Source organism: Bactrocera dorsalis, chromosome 6 (genome assembly GCF_023373825.1).
Source record: "Bactrocera dorsalis isolate Fly_Bdor chromosome 6, ASM2337382v1, whole genome shotgun sequence".
NCBI classification, from domain to species: Eukaryota; Metazoa; Arthropoda; class Insecta; order Diptera; family Tephritidae; genus Bactrocera; species Bactrocera dorsalis.
Window position 1 is genome coordinate 31544577 of NC_064308.1, and position 16689 is coordinate 31561265.

Consider the following 16689-nt stretch of genomic DNA (forward strand, 5'->3'; position numbering starts at 1 on the left):
CTTCAATAATGCACAAGCATACAAACATACATATGCGCACACATGTGAATATGTGACCAACCAAAATTAAAACATTGTTCTACAAAAACAACAACAGCATAAGCATGGCAGCATTATGTTGTTGGTAGAAAATCCGAGCTGTGCCGAAAGAAACGATCGCCGATTGTCACCGCTTCCCTTGCTACTCGAACATCTTCGCAGACAAGGTGGCGTTAGATTCATATTGAGCAAGGTTGCGCAACCTGAATCTATCGCAACCTTTTCCGAACTCGTATAAGAAGTATAACTTCAATAATAAAGTACAATAAGAAAATAAATTTAATGATTTGTTGTTGTTGTTTTATTGGTGTAAAGTAAATTATTTATTGTTGTTGTTTTATTGGTGTCTTCTGGGTTTTGATGGGGGTTGATGTGACGATATAACTCGCATGCAAGCAGAAGTTATTGTCTTACCGCAATTAACCAATATGTTACCCAGCTATTATACAAATAGCAAGCATTGGCAGAAAGTTTCACACTTAAAGCTAGCAGACCCCAACTGCAACACTCCCGCTCAAATAGATTTTCTATTAAGCAGCGATCTCATACCATAGATAATACTCGAAGGTATTGAAAAAATCACAAATACACTTCTGGCGCAAAATACCATTTTCGGATGGATCCTAAGTGGACTAGTTGCGGAACCAGTCAAAACAATGACAGCTCAAGTTGAGGAAATCTCAAAGGAGTACCTCAATTCATAAAAACATAAAATTTTGCCACCTAGATGGTATGAGAGAGCTTTGCGAGAGCCGATGTTGAAATTAGGCGATGGGATGGCACCGCCCATTTTCTAGCGAAATCACATATCTAGAGGTCAGACTGATTTCGACAAAATTTAGTATGTTGTATTTTTTCACATTTCTATGTCACGTTGTGCAAATGACAATCGGACAATAACTACGCCTACTTCCCATATAGCACAACTTTAAATTCCATTTCATTCATTAAGTTTCCAGTACACAAATCTTGAAGCAATTAATATAACGGGATAAAACTTTGCACTAATGATGCCTTTAGTGTACGCCACCTTATGACCTAAAATTGTTCAAGTCTAATAAAAACCGTTCAATCTCCTAGGTACCGAATATTTAGACCCCGGTACCTATAGTTGACTTTCGATCGAAAATTTCGGTCAGTGTGTGATATATATGTATATAACTGAAATTAGTGGATAATACTACTCTTATAATGGTATACCTGTAACCGACAACGGTTTGAATCGGATCAATGGGAAGTATTAACCCCATATACTTAAAATAAAAATTTTCAAACTGCCGGGTGACTTTGTACCGCATATATTGACCATTATGTGAGTTATCTCAGTGGAAATGAGAGAGAGTATTTTACACATAACAGTGTATCTTTGTACCAAAAATAGTTAAATTTGAGCAAAAACTTGGCCTAGCACCCATATAACTAATATTAGGATTTTCGAACATCCGGTTGACTTTATTCTATGTGACTGGTTTTACGAGTACACCTTATAGTATTTCTGGCTTTGATTCTTGCAAGTTGTAAAGTGTAAAATGTTCGGTTGCTCCTTAACTTAGCCCTTCCTTACTTGTTTCAAATAGAACTGAAAGACGCCGGTAATCTAACTGAGAAAACAGCCTTAAATTCGTTTTTTTCCAGTGGCATTTATTTGTGTAAACATATTCATAGTTCAAACCTCAAGTACAATCCCCTGGATTCTTACACCGATAAAAACGTTTTTGCTTTATTAGTAAATGAAATTTTCACTCCATTGAATATTTTATTACATAAATCTTTATATATAAAAAGTACGTGTCACGTTGTTTGTCCGCAGTGGACTTCTAAGCTACAGAACCGGTTTTATATAATAAAATTTAGCACACTGTGTCCAGTTCGACCCAACTTAGAAGACAGGATAGTTAAAACAATTGTAAAACAAAGAATGCAGTGGAAGCTCTCTGAAATGGACACCCTGTTTAGTGGACAACTCTATTAACTGGACAGAAACGTTGGTAACCAGATTGAGAAAGCAGCCTTAAATTCGTTATTATTATGAAATGAAATTTATTTGTATGAACATATTCAAAATTAAACCTCAAGTGCAATCCCTTTCATTCTTATACCGACATAAACGTTTTCACCTTTATTCGTAAATAAAATTTTCACTGTATTGAAAAGTTAATTATATCAAAATAGTATAAAATGTATACCACAGCAACGCGTGGCCGGATCCACTAGTATGCTTACATACTGTAGCAATGTAAATGTGATTACTGTATTATGTTGTATCGTTACCTTATTTTGATGTTACTTGAATAAGCAATACTGTTGTCCTTTTGAATTTGTATTATGCTTTATTTTAATATTACTTGTATTAGCAAGACGGTAGTACTTTTGAATTTGTATCATACCTTATTTTAATGTTACTCGAATAAGCAACCCTGATGTAATTTTTAAACTTGTAACTGGCGACATGAAAGTAAGAAAAAATAAGGAAGAGTTAGTTCGGACGCAACCACGAAACGAATCGGTTTTCCTACAAAATCTCAGAAGTGGGATTCGGGCACAGTAGCAAAGTACAGTTTTAACAATCGTCTAGTACCAATTGATGAACTTTAGCGATGTTGTCGTTAGTGGTTACAGTTTTTGGACGCCCAGGACGTTCATCATCTTCCAAGCTCCTGCGACCACGTTTAAATTCAGCTGCCCAAAATTTTACGATGGTAAACGATGGTGCAGAGTCACCATACACAGAGTCCAACTCATCTTTGATTTGTGAAGGCGTATTGCCTTTCAAAAATAAAAATTTAATTACAGCTCGATATTCAATTTTTACCATTTTGGGGAAATCACCGAAATAGACTCACAAAAACGACTGTCAACAGATAATTGCGCAAGATAAATTTCTGAAATTTTGGCGAGTAGCTATTATAATATGCACAATTTGAAGTAGAAACTTTTTTTTCAGATGTGCCGCTAGCTTCACGTTGAGGTCGGTTATTTATCGGACAGCCCTCGTATATACGGCGGCCCAGTTGCGTGAGTGGTTGAAGCGGTTGGGGCTCCCGACTCATGGCAACAAAAGTGCCCTGGCAATAAGGATGGGCGATGTGCCTGCAATTGAGCGTGGCGATTGTCCTAGTTTCGCTGGCGAGGAGGTCGAATCGGTGGGCATTGATGAATCACCATTGGAGGAGGCAGCGGAACGTAATTTAAAGACGCAGAATGAGCTCCTGTCCAAAGAAGTCGAGCAGTTAAAGCTAATGATCGTGCAACTTAAATCAAGCAATGTAGTAGGCGGCGCCACTGATGTGACAGAAAAAGACAATTCATCGAATAGCAGAGCTTCGAGTACTTTAAATAACGACGCAACGAATGTCAGCGCGACATATAACAAACAAACAAACATACAACATGCAACAAATAATAGCGGCGGCAGTGGCACTTTGAATAATGGCAGCGCTATGAACGACGGCGGCGCTTTGAACGACGGCGGCGCTTTCACCGACAACAGCACTTTAAACGACAATGACGCTTTGAACAGCAACGGCAGTAACAAACGAACGTAATAAAGATAGCGCTACGGTAAGGAATATCGGTGCTATACCTTTGGAGATGTTAAAAGATCTGTTACCAGAATACGAAGGTGGGCCGAATTTTAACGTTTGGATTCAACAACTAAGAAGTGCTGGGAAAGTTTTTAATCTCGATCATGGCGCGCTGCGCGCTGTAATGATAAGCAAACTAAAAGGTAGTGCAAGAGTGTGGCTGCACGCGAGGTCTCTGTTTATCACAGAAAATATAGACAGCCTTGTTGCAGAAATGCGAGCGGTGTTTGCACCAACACACAACAAGTTGTTGCTGCGAAAACAGTTTGAAGCGCGTAAGTGATCGGTTGGTGAAGGCTTCCAAAAGTACTACAATGAAAAGGTTTCACTGTCAGGTCCGTTGAATATGGATGAATGCTAGTTGATTGACCGGACGAGCAGTTACGGACTCAGGCATATATCCAATGCTGCACTACAAGAGTGCAGCTTCTGCAGGCGTTCGGGAGAGTTGAATTGAAACACTCGATACAGTTGCCTCGCACTAGTCAGATGTTTCAACTGCAACTCATTTGGACACATGGCCGTGGCATGTCGGAAGCCGAAGCGAGAGGATGGGGCGTGTTATGGGTGTGGCAGCATGGAGCATAAAGTCGCTACGTGTCCAACGAGGATTCAAAACAACCGTACAGATGAGAGCCCATACGTAAGATATTTAAAGTTTATTGTGAGTAATAATACTGAATGTATTTTATCTTTAGAATGCCTCATAGACTCAGGGAGTCCAATAAGTTTTGCAAAACGATCATTCTTACCAGATAATATTGAATTTAATGATAATTTTTCAGTTTGTATTCCATATTTTGGGTTAAATAAAAGTAAATTAGAAATGTTTGGTGAATTTAATTGTAATGTTTGTTTTGAAAATAAATTTGTCAATATAAATTTGATCGTAGTGGCCGATGAGACTATGGGGTATGACGTAGTTTTGGGTAGAGACTTTTTCAAGGCAAGTAATTTAATTTTGATATGCAAGGATGAGATCAAAGAAAATACATTAATTAAGTTGAAAAAGAGTGTTGATGATAACAGTGTTGAATATGAAAGTGTAAACGATGAAGGTAAACATAAAGTGGGCGGGTTCAAAAAAGATTGTAATAAAAATTGTAAAGTAGAAAAGTGTATAGTTACGTTAAATGAAACAAATGATAGAAAAACAAAAGTGGGTGATATAAATAAAACTGAGTGTATTGTTGACGAAACAAATGATAGGAAAATTATAGTTAATGCAAATAAAAATAAAACGTTAACTGATGTAAAAAAAAGAAAAGAGATAATTGATCGGAAAAATAATCTGAGTGATAATCGTTGTAAAACAAATATGGTTACAAATTGTATTGTTGATGAAATTAAAAAATTGGGTGATAAGAAATTAGATCAAATTAATGAAATGGAAAGTAATAGTGAAAATAATGAAAATTCTAGAAATATAAAATGGTTAATGCTTATTGAGTTTGATAAGGGGAAAGAACTAAGTTTGAATGTGGGAAAAAATATATCACATTCAATTTCTACAAAATTAAATAAAATATTTACAAAACTGTATGTACAGGCCGAACGTCCTGATGAACTATTGGTAAAGTGTAACATGAGACTCGTATTAGAAAACATAAAACCTTTTCATTATTCCCCGCGGCGATTAGCGTATGTAGAAAAAGGGGAGTTGCAAAAGTTGATAGATGAGTATTTAGCAAGGGGATATATCAAACCAAGTGAGTCCGAATATGCGTCGCCGATTGTATTAGTAAAAAAAAAACGGGAGATCTTAGAATGTGTGTAGATTACCGGACGCTGAATAAAGTAACCGCGAAAGATAATTATCCGATTCCATTAATTGATGACTTGTTAGATCGATTAGCGAAAAAGAAAATATTCACAAAGCTTGATCTTAAGAATGATTGTTTTCATGTTTATATGCATCCAGAGTCAGAGAGATATACGTCTTTTGTGACTCCGTTAGGCCAGTTTGAATTCGCGAGAATGCCTTTTGGATTTAAAAATGCACCATCGATGTTTCAAAGGTTTATACACAAAATATTTGCAGAAATGATAAAAGAAGGAGAAGTTATAGTGTATTTAGACGATATCATGATTGCAACAGAAAACTTAGAGAACCATTTCCAAATTCTAGAAAAAGTATTAAATAAGATAACTCAAAATAAACTTGAATTAAGGTTAGACAAGTGTGAATTTCTACAAACAAGCGTGAATTATTTGGGTTATATTGTTGACGGTGAAGGAATAAGGGCGGATGACAAAGGACTAGAAGCGATAAAAACTTTTCCGTTGCCAAAAAACGTATATACAGTACAAAGTTTCATAGGTTTGTGTTCGTATTTCAGGAGGTTTGTGCAGGATTTTTCTGTTCTAGCAAAGCCTCTGTTCGACTTGACAAAAAAGGAAAAGATATTTTCGTTTGGGGCAAAAGAATTAGAATGCTTTGAGCTTTTGAAATCTAAACTGCTAGGCGCCCCGGTATTTGCGTTGTATGACCCGAATGATTACACCGAGTTACATTGTGATGCAAATTCGATAGGACTAGGGGCTATTTTATTGCAAAGGAAAGAAGATGGAAAGATGCACCCACTTTTTTATTTTTCGAAAAGAACTACAGAGGCAGAGTCACGATATCACAGCTTCGAGTTGGAAGCTTTAGCAATAGCTAGCGCTTTGAAACGATTTCGTGTGTACCTTCAAGGAAACCCCTTCAAGATCATAACAGATTGTAGTTCACTTGCACTTACATTGAATAAAATAGAACTTAACCCTAGAATAGCACGATGGGCTTTAGAGTTACAAAACTTCAATTATACGTTGGAGCATCGAGCGGGAAAACACATGCAGCATGTTGATGCTCTAAGTCGGTCCAGTAATATTCTAGTAGTAGAAACAAATACCTTTGAGGAAAATTTGATTATATGCCAAGGAAGAGATGAGAATTTAAAAATGTGGAAAAAACTATTAAAAGAAAAAGAACATAAATTATTTGAGATGAGAAATGGGTTTTGTATAGAAAAAAATGATGGCAGAGTTTTATTTTGTGTTCCACAAGATATGGAGGGTAATGTAATTTACAAATATCATGACGAGGTTGGCCATGTTGGAATAGAAAAAGTAGTAGAATTAATATCGAAAAGCTATTGGTTCCCTAAGTTGAGAGAAAAGGTTGATAGACACATAAAAAATTGCTTGAAATATATTGTATTCTCTTCCAAAAGTGGGGCGCAAGAGGGTTTTTACACAGCATTCCAAAAGGAAGAATTCCCTTTGAAGTTGTTCACATTGACCACATCGGTCCGATTGATAACTCGTTAAAAACGAAACACATTTTTGTCGTCATTGAGGCATTTACAAAATTTGTCAGACTTTACCCTACCAAAACAACAAATACTAGAGAAGCGATTCAAGCATTGCAAAGTTATTTCCGGATTTATAGTCGTCCTAAATGCATTGTATCTGATAGAGGAAGTTGTTTTACATCTGGTGAATTTACAGAATTTTTAGAACAAAACTCGGTTCAGCATATTAAGATCGCTACAGGTCCTGTGGAGATCAGGTAGAGCGGGTAAATGGGAGTTTGGGACCAATGATATCAAAAATGTTAAATACAGATAAACGATACAATTTGAATGCGGTAATAGAAAGTATAGAGCATGCTTTTAATAACACGATACATAGGACAACCGGGGTGCACCCGAGTTCGGTGTAAATCAAACAGGTGAAGTTGTTGATTCGCTGAAAGAAAACTTAAGAGAAGTTGAAAAGTCATGTGAAAATCGAATTTTGCAGGATATTCGTGAGAAGGCAAGTGTAAAACAAGAACAGTTGCAACAATATAATACAAACTTTTTTAATAAAAAAAGGCGAGCGCCAAGAAAATATGTAAAGGGAGATTATGTGGTTATAAAAAATTTCGATTCTCACATAGGGGTGTCTAAAAAACTGATTCCTAAATTTAAGGGACCGTATTGTATTGAAAAAGTCTTACGAAAGGATCGTTACTTACTTAGAGATGTCGACGGGTTTCAACAGTCTCGAGTCCCATACCACGGGGTATGGGCAGTTGGAAATATAAAACCATGGTTCAAAGGACGCGAAGTCTAGTCAGTCACTTGAGATCAGGTGATCTCATGGTCAGGACGGCCGAATTGTAGCAATGTAAATGTGATTACTGTATTATGTTGTATCGTTGCCTTATTTTGATGTTACTTGAATAAGCAATCCTGTTGTATTTTTGAATTTGTATCATACCTTATTTTAATGTTACTTGAATAAGCAATCCTGTTGTCCTTTTGAATTTGTATTATGCTTTATTTTAATATTACTTGAATAAGCAAGACGGTAGTACTTTTGAATTTGTATCATGCCTTATTTTAATGTTACTGGAATAAGCAACCCTGATGAAATTTTTAAACTTGTAACTGGCGACATGAAAGTGAGAAAAAATAAAGAAGAGTTAGTTCGGACGCAACCACGAAACGAATCGGTCTTCCTACAATAATTTTAGTGGATTTGAAAAACCGTTATGCGAAAAACTGTTAAATGTATTTAAGTAGTAGCAACATGTTTCAAGAGTATAAAAGTGAAACGCTATTTCACTTTGTACTCGCAGAATGTAAAGGGTGATTTTTTAAGAGCTTGATAACTTTTTTTTAAAAAAAAAACGCATAAAATTTGCAAAATCTCATCGGTTCTTTATTTGAAACGTTAGACTGGTTCATGACATTTACTTTTTGAAGATAATTTCATTTAAATGTTGACCGCGGCTGCGTCTTAGGTGGTCCATTCGGAAAGTCCAATTTTGGGCAACTTTTTCGAGCATTTCGGCCGGAATAGCCCGAATTTCTTCGGAAATGTTGTCTTCCAAAGCTGGAATAGTTGCTGGCTTATTTCTGTAGACTTTAGACTTGACGTAGCCCCACAAAAAATAGTCTAAAGGCGTTAAATCGCATGATCTTGGTGGCCAACTTACGGGTCCATTTCTTGAGATGAATTGTTGTCCGAAGTTTTCCCTCAAAATGGCCATAGAATCGCGAGCTGTGTGGCATGTAGCGCCATCTTGTTGAAACCACATGTCAACCAAGTTCAGTTCTTCCATTTTTGGCAACAAAAAGTTTGTTAGCATCGAACGATAGCGATCGCCATTCACCGTAACGTTGCGTCCAACAGCATCTTTGAAAAAATACGGTCCAATGATTCCACCAGCGTACAAACCACACCAAACAGTGCATTTTTCGGGATGCATGGGCAGTTCTTGAACGGCTTCTGGTTGCTCTTCACCCCAAATGCGGCAATTTTGCTTATTTACGTAGTCATTCAACCAGAAATGAGCCTCATCGCTGAACAAAACACGCGCGCGAAACACATTTCGAACCGAACACTGATTTTGGTAATAAAATTCAATGATTTGCAAGCGTTGCTCGTTAGTAAGTCTATTCATGATGAATTTTCAAAGCATACTGAGCATCTTTCTCTTTGACACCATGTCTGAAATCCCACGTGATCTGTCAAATACTAATGCATGAAAATCCTAACCTCAAAAAAATCACCCGTTACAAATCAGAGCACAGAAGGTATAATTTGCACCGTTATTCGTTTTCGATTTTGCAATTGCATCCGACGAATTTTGTATGAAACGTTACACATGGCGTCTGACGAGCGCTTTTTTGCACCGTTTTACACTGGGTCAAACCAAGTCAGGTGGATCTTGAAAATTTCGCTAAATTACCGGTTTTGAAAATTAGCACTTCGTTAGGGGAGGGACTGTTATATAAGTATTTCGTCAAAATTATTTTTTTATACCCTGAACACTGTTCACACAACACTGTTGTACACAGTGAACAGGGTATATTAAGTTTGTCACGAAGTTTGTAACACCCAGAAAGAAGCATCGAAGACCCTATTAAGTATATGGGGTATTCCATACCAAATCGACCACTTTTGAACCCGACCCCTTTAGATTTTGCTGAAACTTATCCATCCTTTTCTACTATTTGAAAAACATTTTTGAGAATTTTTTCAAAATTTTTTGTCCTACTTCAAAAAAGTTATGAATTTTTCTATTTTTTGCTAAAAAAATGGCTTTTTTATATTCAAATAGCCATAACTTTTGTAGAAATTGACTTTTGGGGACCATTTAATTTATTTTTTGTTTTTGAATGAACTTTTCGAAAAAATACTCGAAAAAAATTTAACACGATCAATTATATAAAATAATCGTTTTTTTTAAGTAAAATCTTAATTTTTATTTTTTTGGAATTTCGCCATTTTTGTTTTTTGTTTTTTTTTTCTCAAAAAAAACTTCAATTAATTTGACAACTATCCCTGCTAATCTCGGAGTGGGCCGATTTTTTTTTTATATTTTTTTTATTTAAAAAATGAAAAAAATTTTTAAATAAATAAAAAAAAATATTAAAAAAACTCGGCCGACTCCGGGATTAGCAGGGATAGTTGCCAAATTAATTGAAGCTTTTTTTGGGGTGAAAAAAATAAATAAAAAAAATGGCGAAATTTCAAAAAAAAAAAACGATTTTACTTGAAATAGTGAAGTTTTTAAGATATCGTCCGTCTGTCCGTCCGTCCGTCTGTCTGTATATATACGAACTAGTTCCTCAGGTTTTAAGATATCGTTTTGAAATTGTGCAAATGTCATTTTCTCTTCAAGAAGCTGCGCATTTGACAAGATATATTCACGAAATTTGGTATAGATTATTTTCTAAGGCAACAATGTAATCTCCGAAGAAATTGTTCAGATCGGCTTACTATAGCATATAACTGCCATACAAACTAAACGATCGGAATCAAGAGCCTGTATTGAAAACTTTCGCATTTGACGGATTACTATAGCACATTGCTTCCATATAAACTGAACACATAGTTACTAAAAGAAATGCACCTGTGAAGGGTATATTAGCTTCGGTGCAGCCAAAGTTAACGGTTTTTCTTGTTTTTTGTTTCATTGAAGATTAAATTTTAGATCGCGAGAGAATTGTACAGTTATTTTCTCATAAACTACAGCAGATAAATCGATGAAATTTTCTGAACTCAAAGAAAAATATTTGCGATATATTATAGACATTCTTCAATTTGCTTAAATAATAATATTTTAAATAAATTTTTGTTAAACCATTGATATTTTTCAAACGATCTTCACGCCGTTTTTTTTTTCATTTTTGATTATTTTCTGTAGTATTTTCTTTTGCTCTATTCTCATCTATTACTTCTGCAATGATTTCTTTCATAGTTTGGAGAAACGTATCCTTTTCATTGGTGGTTCACCACGTTATTTCAAAATGCTATTAACTACTTGGAATTTGGATCTGAAACACCACTAGAATATTCTTTTGATTTAGAAAGCTCAACCGCTGATTTTTGTTGATCAACACTCAAAATAATACAATATATTCATATTTTTTTTGTCCGCATTACTTATTTGTTGGCATTACTCATTATTAATAAAAAAATATAAATACAGTCACGGTAATTTTTATGAATATTTGCAGAGTTTTCATCAACATATACAGAGTTTTCATACAGCATGAATGACAAATGTTATATGTACCTAAGTAGTAAATATTTTTCCACGTAGCATTCATTAATTTATTGGATTGCAACATTGATTTGGACGAGGCATTTCAATGACAATTTAGAAACAGCAGATTGACAGTTACAAGCCGTGTTTGATGCCGAGAAATCACGTTTCTTACGATTCAACCTGTCCGCTACTTAACCCAAAAAATTCAATGCGGAGTAGCATGAAAGAAACATATTTTTTTGCAGATTGTTAAAGATGAACGTTTATTATTATATTGTATAAAACAGGACCCATAGTTATAGTTTTCTTGTTTACTAAAAAATTAAAATGTATTCTTAAAAACTAATTGCGAACATTATAACATATATATTTTCATTTAGCTGGATTGCTGGATCATCTAAAACCCCCTGCTTGAGATGCATTTTTGCATTTATCGTAGTAGTACTGTAAAATATGCCGTATTTTCTCTTTATTTTGCTCCATGTTTGCGACGCTATAACTCACGAACGACTTAAAAGAAACGACAATCAATCAAACACGTGTTAGCGCGTGAAATGAGCTTTCCAAAACGGTATAGCATGATTCGATGCCACGAATAAAACTAGAACTACGTGATTTCAGCGACAACTAACGAAAATACCGCAAGACTTTTTTGACAACCTAATATTTTTTCAAATATTACCCTAAGATATTTGATTGCGAAAACATTTTAGGATTCCATTTGAAATATTGTGCAATGTGGTTTCCAAAGTAAGCAGGACAAATGGTTTTTTTCAGCAAACTCAATTTACTTTATTCAAAATAGTCTCTTTCTGTTTCAATACAGCTTTTTGCACTGTCCAAAACCAAGTGGAACGAGAGTTTTAGCTCGATGGTCGATATGACCGCCAGTATGCCGGTGCAAGCCTTTTGAATGGCCTCTACGTCTGCATAACGCTTTTCTTTCAAGAGCAAATGCATTTTTCCACAAAGGAAGAAGTCGCACGGTGCCATATCAGGTGAACACGGGAGTGGTTAATGGTTAAAATGTGATTTTTGGTCAAATAATCGGTCACAAGCGTCGATCGATGAGAGCAATTTTTGGTCGTCAGTCAATTTGTGCGGAACAAACCGTGCACACACCTTTCGTAAGCACAAATGTTCGGTCAAAATTAGATGTCCAATTACATGAATTTCAATGATGATTTCGGTTGATTTTTGATGAATTCGCGCACAGTTTTAATGGAATTTCCAATGATCACGGATTTTGATTGGCCCACATGTTAATCGTCATTTTTGTCCTCCCGACCTTTGAAAACGTTGAAACTACTCCTGCTACGGGATAGGCAATCATCGCCATAAACTTGTTCCATCAATTGAAATGTTATGATAAGAGTTTTACCAATTTTGACACAAAATTTAATGTTGGCTCTTTGTTCGAAGCCCATTTTCACCACGATAACACAAAAATACGGACACTTAAAACACAATAACTTCAGTTCCAATCGATGTCATGAAATTCTCACTGGACAATCGATAAAGATAGCAGCTTCTAACGCACCAGTCGACATATATATAGCACCACCAGGGGCGCTAAGTTCAAAAAGTCCTGTTTACTTTGAAACGCACTTTGTAATTACGAGATTTCCACATTTACCAAAAATTCAGAGAAAGCTGTGATTTCATTCACCAATCATAAAAACTATTAGGTGGGTATTGTCACTTGCGAAGCGAATGAAAATTTTGGCGAGTTTCGCCGTGGCGAATTGTAAGTTGCGAATCTCTAACGAATTCGCCAGAAAATGGCGAACGAGTGGCGAAAATAAATTTCTGGTATTGCCACTGGCGAGAAAACGTCATTCGCTTCGCCATTAGTGTCAAAATTTGACGAATGTATTTTTTATTCGCTATTTGAAATGGAAAGGACGTAAGTAAATTTTGATCGTTATTTGAGCAAATGTAATTATTTAATTATATTTAACAAAACGATACTTCTAGAACAAAACGTACAACAACGCAACAATTCCAAAAATTGGTTGCGTTAATGGAAAATAATCCGGACGTCGCCAGAGGAATGGGGAATTTTGGATCGACGAAGAAAAGCAGGGCAGAGCAATGGGATCTGTTCGCTGCCAAACTCAATGCCATTGGTCCACCATTGCGAAACGGACGCGAGTGGAATAAGGTAAAAATTTAATTAATTTGTTTGGTTGAAGTTACTTATGTGTAGCATTTAGGTTTGGTTAGATTATAAACTGAAACTAAAAAAAAAATAGCGACAAACCGACGCGAAACTGTTGCCACAGGAGGAGGACCTTATGCTCAGCAAAGTTTATCTCCATTAGAGCAAAGTGTAGATGAGCTTCTTCACCTTCAGGCGGCTGTAAATCCTACAGGCTTAGCATATGGCTCTAATGAAGTGGAAACAGCGGTAAATAATAATGAAATTCAGCCAGAAGAGCGCACGACCGAGGAAACACAACGAGCCATGGATTTGGCATCGCAATCCTCAAGCAGCCGTCCTAGAATGACAGTAGAGGAACGTGAAGTCATTCGAATGAAAGCGTTGGAAAAGCAAGCCGAAGTGCAAGACATCCTTTCCAACAAAATTGCAAAAATGGAAAAAAAAGTTGATGAAATTGCAAGGTATGCAAGAAAAACATATGAACTTAAACAGGAAGAAATTAAATTAATGAAAATGAAAGAAGAAAGGAAGAAGGAAGAATATTTAGAGAAAAAAAAAGACATAAAGAAAAGATGGAAATAAAACTACAAATTTTAAAATTAAAAATGCAAAAAAAATAGGGTGCTTGTAAATAGATTGAATTTAGTTTATAGTTTATTTCATAAGAATGTGATGAATTTTTTTTTATTTCATATTTTAACCATGTGATGAATTTATTTTTACTTTATTATTGTAAGTGACGGAATTGAATCTGTGATTTTTTTAAGAAAACATGTGATGAATTTATTTTTACTTTATTATTGTAAGTGACGGAATTGAATCTGTGATTTTTTTAATTTAATTTAAAAGCATGTAGTTTTTGTAATTTTTATATATTTATTATCTATGTAATATTGAATTTCAAAGTATTGAATAAAATAAAAGAATACAATATATTATTCACTGAAGTCGGTATAGTTTCATTTACATCAAAGCATCAGCAATTTGTCTTCTGCGGCGCTCTCCTGGTGAACCATTGCCATTTTCATTAATTGGTTCCAATGGTACAACGGCATCAAAGAAGGTTTCAGCCTCTTCCGGATCACAGATGTTACTTTAGCAGGATCGTAGCGCATTTTTCTATCACTCAGAAGACATCTGAAACGGCATTTCAGAACTCCAATCGTACGTTCAACAACATTTCTCGCTTTCGCGTGCTTCTTATTAAAAATTGACTCCCTAGTTCCGGATTCTGCATGACGGAAAGGTGTTAATAAATAAGGGCTTAGTGGGTATCCGGAGTCACCTGCAAATGTATTATTGTTTTCAATATTCATATGTCAAGATTAAACTTGCGCAGTAGTCAAATATTGCGAATACCTAAATAAATAGAGTTCTGATCTCCATTTTGATGCGCTGCCTCTAAACATGCCTTTAGAGAACTATTGTTCCATACGAACGAATCGTGTGTAGAACCAGCATATCTAGCATCCACAAAACGGATATTCATATCATGATCACAAGCCTGTAATAAAAATATAACAAAATTTTTATACCAATTTTACTGTATTAAATTCATAAAAACTCACAATCATTGCATTTATGCTAAAAAATCCTTTTCTGTTTAGATAGAGGTGTTTGTTTGTGATATAAATCGCAATATGGGTTCCATCGATGCAGCCTATTACATTTGGTATTCCCGATCTTGAATAAAATTTGCTCCTTGCCTGCTGCTTTTCTTCTTCACTCATATCTACGCTTATATGGGTACGACAAATTTCATTTTCCAAAATGGGTATGATCTCCTTTAAAATAAGGGAAACTGTTGGTTGAGCAAGTCCCAACTGAAATTCATTCCCTATAGCTTGTTGGTAACTGCCATGTGCAAAAAATCTGAGTGCGGCACACAATTTTAATATGGGCGTTATGGAAGACGACATCCGACAATGAAATTTGTCTTTTATTTTATCCAGGACATACATAAATGCGTCCTTGTTCAAGCGGAAATTCGCAACGAATCTACAAAAACGTGTACATTGAACAAAAACTTCTTATTATTCATTATAATTGAACTGGATACATACACTGTGTTAGGTAGCTCTGTAGGATTAGAATTATCTCTAATAAAACGGCGCTGTCGAAGAAAATTAGTTCGCGTTTCCACATCGTAATTATCTTCAAAATACAGATCCGCGTTATTAAACATATTTTCAAATTTCAGTTGATATAATAAAAAAATTTTTAAGTATAAATGGCACAAATGTCAAATTCGGATGAACGCACTACTTTTTTCATGAATGGCAACGACGTATTTTAGCGAATACGTTCATTCGCCATTCACAATGCAAATTTGGGGTATGTTCGCTAAAGCGTTCGCTTCGCCAAATAAATTCGCTTCGCAAGTGACAATACCCGCCTTAATGTCATTATTTTGGTAGGTCGACGTATGGGGCCGATTGCGAATAATTAAAAGGTAGTTAGTTTAGTTTTAACGTTATAAATTTCACTTTAATATAAATTTGGGTATATATACATATTTATAAATATATGGTGTGTGTGTGTGTTAGCATTAATGATTAATTATATTAAAGTGTAAATATATGTAATTGTTCAAAATTGAACATGTTCGTTGCTGCCAAAGCACGGACAACAATATTATATTTAAATCTTTTATATATTTCAATGTTTAATAAGATAAGAAATAATCTAGCTATTGTAATCATACAGTCCACTACTAATAGATATCTATGTTCAAATATATTGAACATACGTACATAAATAAATACATACTAAAAATATTTACTTAGGTTTGGGCAATTGATTACAAATGCACATGTGCACTTGAAAACAACCCAAACCAAGCAATATAAATTATACTTGTATGACAGCACACACAAACACACATGTATTGTATTATATAGTTGAAAACAGCCCCATGTGGTGTGCTGTAAATATATATGTATATATTTAATTAGATAAGTTAGACTTCTAAAATAGTATATAAGGTTTACAAATTTAAAAATAAAATTAGAATGAATATATTCTCACTCAAATAAGGTCTTTATTTTTCCCCCACCAGCGGTAAGAATTTAAAGATTCTTATTTGAGTTCGTTTGATCTTACAAATCAAACAGTTTGATTATAATTTCAAACAGTAATGCTAGATTAGTTAACTCAAATGTTGTAACCCGCAGTGGATTATAATTCCTTTATCCTCTTCTTATATTTATGTAGGTATAAAATCGATTTTCTTGTATATACACATTCAGCATATTGAGTTTCTTCAAATCATTAATTTAACATATTTAAGTTAATTAACCTTCTTCATCTTACTAAAGTTGATATAAAGCCATAACGGCAGTGCATTTGGAAGAAGTCAATAATCTTATATT

General features: G+C 35.0%; 2 protein-coding genes across 3 annotated transcripts in view; one reads left to right on the forward strand and one right to left on the reverse strand.

Moving 5' to 3' along the window:
* LOC125779386 (procathepsin L) overlaps nucleotides 1–16689 on the forward strand; it is a 323484-nt gene that overhangs the window by 93695 nt on the left and 213100 nt on the right. The gene's annotated exons all lie outside the window — the stretch shown is intronic.
* On the reverse strand, nucleotides 13878–15453 carry LOC125779419 (putative nuclease HARBI1). Its single transcript, XM_049460773.1, has 3 exons — nucleotides 14887–15453; nucleotides 14678–14822; nucleotides 13878–14603 (listed from the first exon to the last, which is right to left on the reverse strand). Exons 1-3 carry the CDS (start codon nucleotides 15277–15279, stop codon nucleotides 14287–14289), a joined length of 855 nt encoding a protein of 284 aa, XP_049316730.1. The 5' UTR covers nucleotides 15280–15453; the 3' UTR covers nucleotides 13878–14286.

What these genes read in the sequence shown, in the direction of transcription:
- LOC125779419 (XM_049460773.1), bottom strand. Translation starts at nt 15,279, where the DNA reads ATGTATGTCCTGGATAAAATAAAAGACAAATTTCATTGTCGGATGTCG. An exon ending in TTAGCATAAATGCAATGATT is followed by an intron (nt 14,823 to 14,886) that starts GTGAGTTTTTAT and finishes TTTTTATTACAG; the next exon opens with GCTTGTGATCATGATATGAA. An exon ending in TCAGAACTCTATTTATTTAG is followed by an intron (nt 14,604 to 14,677) that starts GTATTCGCAATA and finishes ATACATTTGCAG; the next exon opens with GTGACTCCGGATACCCACTA.